The 12,004-nt window shown below is 36.4% G+C and overlaps 1 protein-coding gene across 1 annotated transcript in view; it reads left to right on the top strand.

Moving 5' to 3' along the window:
- Positions 1–11,717, top strand: part of LOC131064687 (dolichyl-diphosphooligosaccharide--protein glycosyltransferase subunit DAD1) — a 32,092-nt gene extending 20,375 nt beyond the window's left edge. The window contains exons 3-5 of the mRNA XM_057998921.2: positions 10,902–10,989; positions 11,135–11,178; positions 11,337–11,717. Coding sequence (XP_057854904.1) covers positions 10,902–10,989; positions 11,135–11,178; positions 11,337–11,420 — 216 coding nt within the window. The 3' untranslated portion in view covers positions 11,421–11,717. The remainder of the gene's footprint in view (positions 1–10,901; positions 10,990–11,134; positions 11,179–11,336) is intronic.
- The last annotated feature ends 287 nt before the right edge of the window (positions 11,718–12,004 follow it).

Raw genomic sequence — 12,004 nt, 5'->3', positions numbered from 1 at the left:
GAACTTTGAATGCTCCTCAACATGTAGGGTTTCAGCTGTTACAATCCTCCCAATGCCCTTTATGTGCATGCGGCTAAGCCATGATTCTGGTATCAGAGATTGTTTTTAATCATGTAGACCACTTGTCTAAACTTGTCGTAACACCCCTCTTTTGTGTCTTGCTTTTAACAACTACTTATAGCATCAACATGTGATAAAAATCGGAGAACATGAAAAAACAGTGTTGAACTTGTGGGATTTAATGACTGCAACATAGCACAGTGTTGTAACTTCTGATCTACTGTTTAGCTCTATGTTGTTTTATATACAGTTTAAAATATTAGGACTAGGCTAGGTTCATGGTAGTTTATCAGGCTGGAATACTTACCATTTATATTTTATTTTTTCACTCTTTAAGGACTCTCAGGTAGTTGTGTAAATCTGTCATGTGCTCTGATTTATTCATCTGATTGACACTAACCTAGTCTATGTTAGAGTGAGTTAACTAAGTCCCCTCCTTATTGGGAGTGCTTGTTGAAAAATAATTGAATTAATAATCGAATGATATTGAGTTAATTAATAACGAATATACAAGCATATATAAAGGAATTACAAGACAGTGTTCTAAAAAGAACGAACCGTTAAAGTAAAGCTTAAAAAAGCTTAAAATGCTAAATAAAGCTAAAAAACTTAAAACTAAAAAGCAAACTATGCGTTCTTATAAAAGAAGCAATATCTGACTAATGACTAACTAAATGACCATTAATAGTACCACAAAAGAAGGTTCTAATACCCTCCATTAATGGTCATTGTATCAACTAAGTATCCGACGGAAGACACTACAAGTCTTTTGATCATAAATGCAATGCAAATAACACTTTGCTGCTACGAAGACCCTCCCAGGATATGCAAGTGTTAATGACCAAGAATAGCTGATTCCGGATGACTAATGTAACACCCTCACACGCGAATTATAGAAGCCCGAGACCATGATTTTGAGGAAAAATTGACAAACCCTTTTGTAGAAGAGTACTAAGCACTAGCAACTACAAAACAGATTGCAAGATACCAAGGTTGCAGATGTTCGCCCCGACAACTCTAGGTGCGACTCAAAATTGACTGCATCAAAGCACAATTTTTGATGAAAAAACCGTTAAAACCTTAAATTTGGAACCCTCCAAAAGAGAATTCATGATTTTTGAGGAGAAAACCGAAAAACCAAGAAATCTGAGGGTTACAAATCATCGGTTTTGTGGAAAAAACGGTAAAACCCAGATAACCAAAATCCCACGCAAACTTTGCGGATTACAAATGATAATTTTTAAGGAAAAATTATAAACCCTGTGAACAATTTTTGAGGAAAAAATCAAGCGAAACCCTCCCATGATTTTTGGTGCGAAAAAAATCAGAAAATCGATAAAGATAATTTTTGTGGAAAAAATTAACAAAACTGTTGGTGTACGTTTTATCATATACCGAACATTAGAATAAAAATGTCCAATGACACTCTATCCTCTCTTGAAAAATCACCGCTTATGTTAAGATTGCAAGAAGATCATATGGCGATTCCAAGGTTTCTTTTGTTAGGTCTTGACGCGTGTATAAGCTCAATGGGCGTTGTGATATGTTGGTAATACACAAAGGGACTTACGCTTGGATTGTTTACAACTTTGGAATTTAGACGGGTTTATCAATTGGTGCTCCTCTTTTTTGGATTTTTGGGTTGAGACTTTCAAAAAGGATAAAAAGGATAAGGGTTTAGAAGTCTATTCTACTCCTATGAATTCAAGAGACGATATTGATTTGGTGAACTTAATAAACCGCACTTTGCTTCGCCTCACTCAAGACAACTACACAAAGCGGATGCAATCTTCAAGGAATGTGCTTATGATCAAAAGTTTAAGCATACACAAAATGGAAAGCTCAGACTAACTTTGCACAATGAATAAAAATCATCTATTCATCAAAAGTATGAGTGGCGATACACCACGAATCAATACTTATCAAATCTTTCATTCAATCTTAACAACATGAAATAAAATCTAACTAAGGTGTTGAAGAAATTGAAAACCTTGCTAATCACTCAAATAATAGAGATTACAAAGCTTTAAGAAAAAGCACACAAGTAATGTATTATTTGAAAATGACCTTGCAACAATATTTCAAAAACCTCACACTCCCCAAATGAGAGGAGGCAACTTTATATAGGCACACAAAAAGTTCGAATGGCCGAGATCAAACAACGATCAAGGACCCAGATTGAAAGATAAAAACCCTAATTAGGGTTCCCCAAAACTCTAACAGTTTGAACAAAAGAGAAGGAGACAAGTGGCGTAGCTGCTAATTTCACTGAGGTGGGCATCCAATTTCCTTTTCAGTAGATGCAATGTATTTGGACACTAATGGTCGAACCTCTTCCATGGTGACACTTGGCAAACTGCCAATTTGGTAATCAACCATGTCCACGTCTTCAGTACATGTGGCGATAGTGTTTTCCTAGTCAACTGCCTGTGTTAGGAAGTTCTCATCAATGAGTAAGAATCTCGAAATCCTCATGAGATCATTCTTGAGAATCGGTCCTGAAACTTTGAAGAAGTTTCCTTGAATTTTGGCCCTCAGATTCTTTGCACGTAAATGTTTTTCTCGCACTTCCTCTTGCTGCAATATCTCGACTGCTACGAGGAAAACCTTGTCTTGAATACTTCTGACAATCTTTTCAATTTCTAAACACTTAGCTTCGGATTTCCTCAAAGATTCAACCTTGGTTGTCAAAGCAAAGTACCAAGTGCTGAAATCATATCTATCCCCTGACTGAATAATTTCTCCATCTACCAAATCCTACTAAGAAAGTCCTTTGATGGTCTTCAAGTGTTGGATTATTCTGTTTTGAATCTCCTCAACATCTTCCCAAGCTTCAGCTATGTCTTGAATTCTGCTTAACAAGAAAGAGGTGGAGTCATATGCTGATACCAAGTTTGCAACAAGTATATCAGGATGCTCCAAGGCATCAAAAGTCCATCCTTTGGCCTCTTTGAATGTAGTCTTCATATCCTCATAATCCTTCATTTCTTCTAATGGAAGAGGTGCGGGAGGAGCAACTGGTACTTCCCGATCAAGTGGTTTTGTTAAGTGTTGAACATACTTCTTCCATTGTTTGTTCTCAACTTCCAATCTTTTTCTTATTTCAACCTCTTTGTTTAGCCTCTCCTTCATGGATTTGTAGGTATCATCGAATTCATGGACTTCCTAAATCTTGGTGGTCTTCCCCGAACTTATAGTAGTGACCTCATAGTCCTGCCCTTGGTACTGGTACCTGTACTAATCTGAACCTTGCACTATCCCTCTGAATCAAAGAGAACTTCTTAGCTGGTTTAGGTGGTCTTATTTCAGCTGGTTTATTTAATTCAGCCAAGAATGCTTCTGTGTTCTCTACTCTATGAACCTCTTTAGGAACCTTGGCTTTCATTCTTTCCCTCAACCAATTCGGGATGGTTGATTGTTCCATGCCACTCTCATCAAAATTATCTTCAACTTCCCTAGGTATAGTAACTATGCCGTTGAGGAATTCTCTCTGAGATTCTGGGTTCTCAACTTCTAGAACTTTGGTGAGAATACGGGGCTGACTTGGTTCTTGAACCATTTTCTTTATGATTTCCTCAATTACGGGAGGAGTAACTTCTGTCTCACTAGCTCCCATTTTACTATCCTGTTCTTGTTCATCAATTTCAATTCTTACTAGAGCAGTGGATGTAGCGCTTATAGTCAAATGACCTTTGCTGGACCTGTGCATTCTGCTCACATCTGCATCTCCAGTGATTTTCTTTCCTTTAGCCCTTATGGAATTCTCAGTGGGCTCTTTTCTCTTCCTTGACCCAACACTCTCTGGATTCTTTGGGTTATTCGATGTACTCCTATGATTCGAAGACATGGACTCATTAGTCACCACAAGATCATAGGTGAAGACAACGTTCCTTGCTTTGAGCTCTTTTGTTCTCTGAGCTGCCCACCATTTGGAGTATTCGATCACAGGTTTCATATGATCACTCAATTCAGATCTTTTAGATTCTATCCAATCAACTAGAGCAAGAGGCTCATACTTCAGGGTGGCATAATGTGGCTGCTCATATTCATTGTCTTCCTCAAGTTGGTCTGCCACTCGGAATACCTTAGATGCCCTGATCAAGCTCAGTGGGATCCTAGACCAAAATCTCTTTCTGATCTCGAAGTTATCAGTTGCATTAGCTCAATAATCTTCTAGGTCTGGTCTATGCTCGAACCTCTCTCCATCAACTTGTTTTATCTGATGAAAAGGATCGAAATGGCCTCTTGCTTGATATTGAAAGAATGGGTACCATTGAATCTCCTTGTCGGCATGTGTAGCATCTTGGGCTGATGGACATGTCTCCAATCCATTTCCGATATTGAGAGAAGATGCACCTGTCTTTTGTTTCCTTCTTTGCACAATCATAAAGTTTTCCAACCGTCTTACTACTTCAAGTAGCACCATTCTGTTTGTAGGAAACATGGGTAGTCTATACGGCTGTCCGAAGAATCCCTGGATCCTTAAGTAGGTGAACCTGGGATATTGGATATACCAATACCCAAACCTGCTAATAAAGTCTTTTGACTCTTGAGAGAGTCGCTGGTGAAGACCTCCTTGAAGGGTTCTCGTTATATGCATTAGGAATGCATCATTAACTCTTTTCAAATGGAATTTCTCCTCTAGGTGCAGTTGTGGATAACAATCATAGACAACGAACTGGTACTCCTTATTTCCAATAGCTCCTCTGCACACAAGGCTTCTATATATGTATGTCCTGGCTAAATAATAGATCAAATAAGGACTCATATAAAATGTTCTATTCTTCTCCAAGTTTCTCAATTGATCATCCAAATTATCACTGATGATCCTAGCTGATTTCAACATCTAAACGCCAGTAGTTACCTCATGGATAAAATAGTACATCCATGGCTCGAAGGGAGCACCTTGCTGGCTGCCCATGACTCTATTTAGTAAAACGATGAGGTCTACGTAATCTTCTTTGAAATATGCCCTCACAAGGAGCTTAGGTATCTTGGAAACACCTTTCCTAGGTTTCTCCAACCATGAATGGTTGATATTAGCCTCATATTCTTCTACATTGTTATTGTATAGTTGGGTTGCTTCATCCCTAGTCATATAGATTGTGTTGTGGCATTCAGGGATGCGGAAGGCCTCTCTAATTGCTAATTTTCCAATATTTGTGAGAATCTTTCCATCAGGTGCCACTATCTCTCTATTCTCCGGGTTATAATGCTTGAAACACTCTACTATCAACTCAGTGTATTGCATTGTTGGAAGGAAAACAGCAGCCTGCACTATACCATTCCGCATCATCTTTCTTGCTATCACTGTAGGAAGTTAAGTGTCCGTGCTGTGCATCCGTTTTTTGAACTCCTTAAGGTTTATGTGCCCTAGGTTTGTATCTCCCACTTGCTTCCACTTGGAGTTCATTTTTGATTCTGGAGGGGAATCTTTGTCAACTTGGAACTTCATCTTGACCTTGCGCGATGTTCCAACCTCCGAGGTCATCCAAATCTGTAAAAGAAATTAATAAATTCAAGTTAGGGTTTGCATTTTAGGTGTGATTTTGGAGTTTGGTAGCTAAGTATATCATGATTTGTTTTTACTTTCTTTCCAACACTTAGACTTAAAAAATGAGGTTTTTCAACATTCTAATATTCTGAAAATCTTAAGAAAACCCTTGAAAATCACCAAACTCAAGAAGTTCAAGGTCTGATTTCAATAAAAAAGCAGAATCTGAGAGCAAACTATGTCCAAGAAAATTCGATTTAGTTCAATCTAACTGACTTATGGAGCAGAAAATGAGTAAGAGAAGAAATAAAATTCATTGTATTTGTTCTTTCTCTTTGAAAATTTTAAAAGAATCAGGTAAGAAACCCAATAATCTGCCCATAAGATACATTTTCACCTTCGAAAGAATGAGAAAGAAGGGAAAAGAAGCTGCTTGAAGGTAGAAAATTAGAGGTCTATCTCAGAAAATCTGAGAATCTGTCCTTCAAACAGTCAAGGTTCTTTCAAAATCTGTGTATGAACTTGTGAAAAATTGTTGAAAATCTCAGACTTATACTTGAAATCTCCTTTGAAATCACTTCCAACCTGCAAAAACTCTTCAAAATGTCCTTCACCTGCACAAACTCTCTCTTAAACACTCTCAACTTGCTCTTGAAAGTTCAAACTTCAAATGAAGAAATGAAAGAATGAGGAAGGTATTTGTATTAGAGTTCGAATTTTCAATTAGAAACTCAGAAATCTTCCAAAAATTTGTTTCTATTTAGTCCTCAGTCCTTCGAATCTGCAAAGAAAGTTTCTAACTCGAACCTTAGTTGATTTGTCATCCCTTATCTAGTTCGAACTCTCAATCTCAGTTCAAAAATGCAAGTTTCTAAATCAATTTTTAGTTATAGTTCGAACTTGATCTTCAATATTCTCTTTAAAATAAACTTTCTAATCCTGTCTCAGTTCGAACTTGAATGGGAAATCTTGCTAACATCATCTTCTTTCCTTCCAAATTAGCAAGTATCTTATGAGGGCGGACTTCATTGATTTCATTCTTCAAACTTAGGCAGACTTCATTGAAGTGTTTCTATTTGCAAGTGAGGTAGGGCGAACTTCACTCATTCTTTGCACCTCTGGCTTGCTGTCTCCACACACTTCAAGGCGGACTTGAATTGTTTCTCTTCCTCTTCACCTTACATATGGCGGACTATGTGAGTTTCTTTCTCCATCATGGGGCAGACTTGGTTATTTCTATTCCTAGGTGAAGGCAGACTTCATCAAACCCGTGCACTGTGTATACCTCTTCAAGGCAGACTTTGCTTGACTTGTGCACCTCATACATGGCGGAGTTCATTGCTTCCTTGACCAAGTTAAGTCCCTTCCAAAGCGGACTTCATGACACTTATGCACCAAGGCGAGGGTGAACTTTCTTAACTTCAGGAACCTCATATATGGGCGGACTTTGCACAAGTTAGGAACCTCATCCATGCTCCCTTCATATCCTTTGGGAGGACTTGATTCATTGTGAGACCCATTCAGGGCAGACTTTGCCTAAGTCTTGACCCGTTGATCTTCATTGCTAGGCGGACTTGATCAAACTTATGCACCATGAGGTCGAAACTCAATCTTCACAACTTGTGCAATTCTTCTCGGATTTGTTTGAAATTTGAAAACCACTCATCATTCATCCATTGAATTCCTCAGGATCCCTAAAATTTAGGAAATTGGTTTTTTTGAACGAAACTTGAATTTCGAAGAATTTTGATGATCATTTTTAGTGAATCTCAGAGCCAATAACGCAAACCCTAGATCCCCTTTCCAAAAATAGAAAAAGCAGCATCCCTAAGAAATAGGAAAAACTTTCTAAAAATAGTCATTTCAGGGATCTTGCTTAAAGTGCCAAAAACAAAACTTACTAAAAAATAGGAAAAAACAAACTTTCCAAAAATAGAAAGTTGTCCAAATCCACTCAAATCAATTGCAATCTTCGTCCTTCGGCCTTTCTAGGCACTTTGACGGTGTCTAGACTCTGTTCTGACCTTAGTTTGCATAAATTGACTCACAACTTCAAAACTTAGACCATTCAAAACTGACAAAAATTGGCAATATCGATGCCGAAAGGTCACAAGGCTCTAACAAAAACCCTCGAAAGCAAGAAAAGGGGGAGGGTCCCCATTCTCAATGGGGTGATGTGTGAAAAGGTCACAACAAAAACCCACAAAATTATTTTTAAAGGACAAAAATTATTAAAAAAGCCCACGAAATAATTTCTTAAGAACAAAAATTATTAAAAACCCATAATATTTTTTTTAAAGACAATTATAAAAACTAAAATACTGTTTTTTTAGGGAAAAATATAAAAACACCCGAAATAATTTTTTATTTGAAAAACTCAAAATAAATTGTCGAACCCACGAAATACCAATCGTTTGGCAAAAAGAAACCATAGTCATCACGCGTAGAGAAAAAGGCCCTAACAGAGAAAAAACGGCACGGTAACAACACATAGGCGCAAAAGAATCACGCACTGAGCTGGGCAAAAATCATGCAAAGAAAGAACACAGTCGCGCCACGTGCAGACAAAAATGACATTTACAGAACGAAAAAACGCATAAAATATAGACGTCGGCTCTGAAAATTCACGTCACGTTTTTCCCACCCGAAATCTGCAAACAAAAACAGGCGAAATGCAGAGTCGCTGAAGGGAAAGAAATAGGTCGCGTACAGGAGGCTGCGCGGAAAATTGTGTCATTGGCCCCCCATAAAAATGCTTCGAACACAAAAAAAGCCCATAAAATCATTGTCGGGTGTAGAAAATGTGCAAAAATCACAATTGCTGCCACAAAAAAAAAGATGCCTTCACCTCGCAAAATCTCTAAAAAAAATGAGCCGCCCAAAACCTTCGCAGAAGACCACGAACTCTTGAATATTCAGAAACGGGTTACGATTTTTTAAAAAAAAATCCGCGATTTTTTCTATTTTAGAAAACCTGCGTGCCAAAAATAAATCGCAGCTTCAGACAACCTACACACAGGCGTGCGAAAACCAGAGAAGAAATCCCATGTGAAAATCCTAGCTTTTCTCCAACGCGAACCCTCAAAAATCCTGCAACAATTTTTTTCATAAAAAAATGATTAATTTTTTTTTTTGGAAATAAATTCCAGGTAGGGACTTACAAATTTTTATTTAAAAATTTAAAAAATTCGAAATAAAAATTCGCCAAATCCTAAAATATCCCATCGACCTGCTCTGATACCATGAAAAATAATTGAATCAATAATCGAATGATATTGAATTAATTAATAACGAATATACAAGCGTATATAAAGGAATTACAAGACAGTGTTCTAAAAAGAATGAACTGTTTAAGTAAAGCTTAAAAAAGCTTAAAATGCTAAATAAACCTAAAAAGCTTAAAACTAAAAAGCAAACTATGCGTTCTTATAAAAGAAGCAATAGTTGACTAATGACTAACTAAATGACCATTAATAGTACCACAAAAGAAGGTAACTGACTAAAAGAATTAATTATTCTAATACTTGTGAGTTAAACTTTATCTCTTGAATTTATCATCTCCTTTTATGGATCCAAGAGGTTTATATATTTGTTACTCTGTCATTATGCTTGATATTGAATATAATTTTTTTAATTCATTTTCTTTGTTCTGTGATCACGTCTTGGGCAGATTTGTTGTGTATATGACAAATTATAACAGTTGACTTTATCATAGGCTTTGGAAAAATACATTTTTATGATTTTCTTTTTGGATGTTATGAAGTGATTAGATTCCTAAATATAATCTAACTTTTTATGAATTTGTTTGCCTTCAAGGAACCCCATTTGTATTGAATTAGAGAAGATAGGTTTGAGCCTGCTATTTATAGAGATCTGATGATGGCCTAAGAAGGTGACTGAAATTTTTATATCTTTTTTCTCATGCTGTTTTCACCAGAATATATTTTCCTTTCTGGGTTGCTTGTACAGCAGACTATTTCAACATTTAGTAGGATAGAAATGAAATGGCCCTCATTCTCCTTGATGGTCAATATGGTGTTCCTTGCCATTCTAGCCACTCATGCTTATGGATTTTTGTTGTGTTATATAATTCCTTCAACAAGCAATGATATAGGATGTTTCTGTTTCTTGTGGGCCTCTTACCAGGCCATGATTTGTTGACTTTCTGTTCAACCATGTTTTTGAAAATGTTGTCTTTTCAGCCAGAAGTGTTAAATTCAGAGGGTGCTGAAGGCATATTCCTCGACTTATCAGTGATGCACTCAAGCTGGGCATATGGTCTGCCCCCAATACTTTTGGAACCTCAACTCTATTTCTCCTTTGACAGGTCAGATCGCCTTCCATGATGAAAAGGGGCCTGATCTTGATCCAATTACTTCCTTCTCTTTCTTCCTGTATGAAGAAGTGTTAAGATGTTTAACAGTTCCTTTATCTACCAGATTGTGAGAGTCTATGAAGTTGAGGATCAATTATCAAATCAATGTCAACTTGTGATGCCCTTTTTTCTGAAAGTGCTGGCATCAAAGTGAAGCTAAACAGGATCACTGACTTGGAAGGAATTAGGTAATAGATGCCAATCATGAAGTACCTTGAATTTGGTCTTGAGTCTGCTAGAGATGTTTTGTTTTTGGTGTGAAGCTTTTGGCAACTTTTGCAAGAAAAAGCTTTGTCTTGTTTCTTCTGTTGGTGAGATGTATCTAGTGTGGGACTAGCAACCAAAATCTCAAAAGGTACAAAAGGATAGAAGGCATAGTTGACTTTGAAAGGAGATAACTTGATGAGATATGGGTAGGTTCATTGTAGTTGTGCTGAATGATATGCTTGTAGGCTTTCCTCTAATTTTGATGACAGATGCAAAATAATTTAATTTTCAGGTATGATGTGTGGGAAAGATGTTCCATAAATTGTTCCTTCTCTCTCTTAAAGAATGATTCTTATGATTTAGCATTGCCTGTCTACCAGAGAGCCCGTCTTTGCAACTTTGATGTTGTGTGGTAGTTGTTTTAGAACTCTCTTATCTCTGAGATATCTCTCACATTTTAATGAATTTTAAACCTGCACCAATGGCCTGTAAATTTGCATTCGTTTAGTGATGTCTGGACATGCATGGCTGATGGTCAACTTTCATACCTTACATGATTTATATTCTAGATGGGAGAAAATCAGACTAGCACACGATGATATACCATGTAGTTTTCTGAAATAAAAACCCTGTTATATATACCTTAAAAATATTAGACTACATCAGTGACATACTTTCAACTCTTTCACATTACTTTACATTAAATATTTTACATTTTGGGTTGGATCTTATATGAATATTAAAAGCACACAATTTACCTTGCAGGTTATATACATGGCACTAGTTGGAACATTTCCCTTCAATGCATTTCTTTCGGGAGTACTATCATGCACTGGAACGGCTGTGCTTGCAGGTAGAAGTGTATTCTTCATTGTTATTATTGATAGCAAAATTGTGTTGGAGAACAATCTTTTTGTTAGTAACCTTTCAGATTTTCTTGCAAAGCAAGTCATGTTCATTGATAAATGGTTGCTTTTCCAATTTTTATGCATATATAGTTTGTTTACGGATGCAAGTCAACAAGGAAAACAAGGAATTCAAGGTATGCTTTGCATATTATCAACTCCCCTCTTTCTAATGAATAAAAGGAAATATAGTTTTAAAGATTTTTTTGTTTTGTATAGCATCAAAAGTCTACATAATTCTATATCATATTTATGGTGGTAGTAAGAGACATGACATGTTGGATTTGTATCACAGGATCTTCCCCCAGAAAGAGCATTTGCAGATTTTGTTCTCTGCAATATTGTACTTCACCTGGTGATAATGAATTTCTTAGGTTAGTGGACACATTTTTTTAAAGTGCAATACGGAGAGGCCATAAAAAGAAATGAAGGACAAGTGGCCACATTCATGAATAAACATGAGAGATTTTTGTTTAGAGGAATAGTATAGGCATGCATGTAGTAAATTGTTCAACTATTGCTGGGTTATATGGCATTGAGTTTTGGTTAGTTAACCGAAACTTAGGTTATTAATAAGTTAATTTTTAGTGTTTTTGCTCATTATTGGATAGTCCTCACATAGCAATATCTTGAAAAGACAAATATAATTTAAATCAGAATATGTTTTATCATGTAACTCCGTATGGATAATTTATTTTATGTAGTTTTGTTGTTGGACACTCTTTAAATACAATTTTGAACATAAGTTGGCACTCTTTGAACACTGAATGTTTAGATATTGATAATATTGAATGAGGCATATCAACACGAACCTCAATGTATGCTTTTCATGAATATATGTGTAAAACTAATGCATGGCATTTTCTTTCCGTGTTATAGGCATGTTAGTCTGGAGTTAATAGCTTACATGCATACTGTACTTGACTATTTTACATGTAAGAAATTGCTATGGTTTATCCAACA

Source organism: Cryptomeria japonica, chromosome 8, assembly GCF_030272615.1.
Source record: "Cryptomeria japonica chromosome 8, Sugi_1.0, whole genome shotgun sequence".
NCBI lineage: Eukaryota > Viridiplantae > Streptophyta > Pinopsida > Cupressales > Cupressaceae > Cryptomeria > Cryptomeria japonica.
The sequence above is the reverse complement of the archived record's forward strand: the minus strand, read 5'-3'. Positions and strand labels throughout refer to the sequence as shown.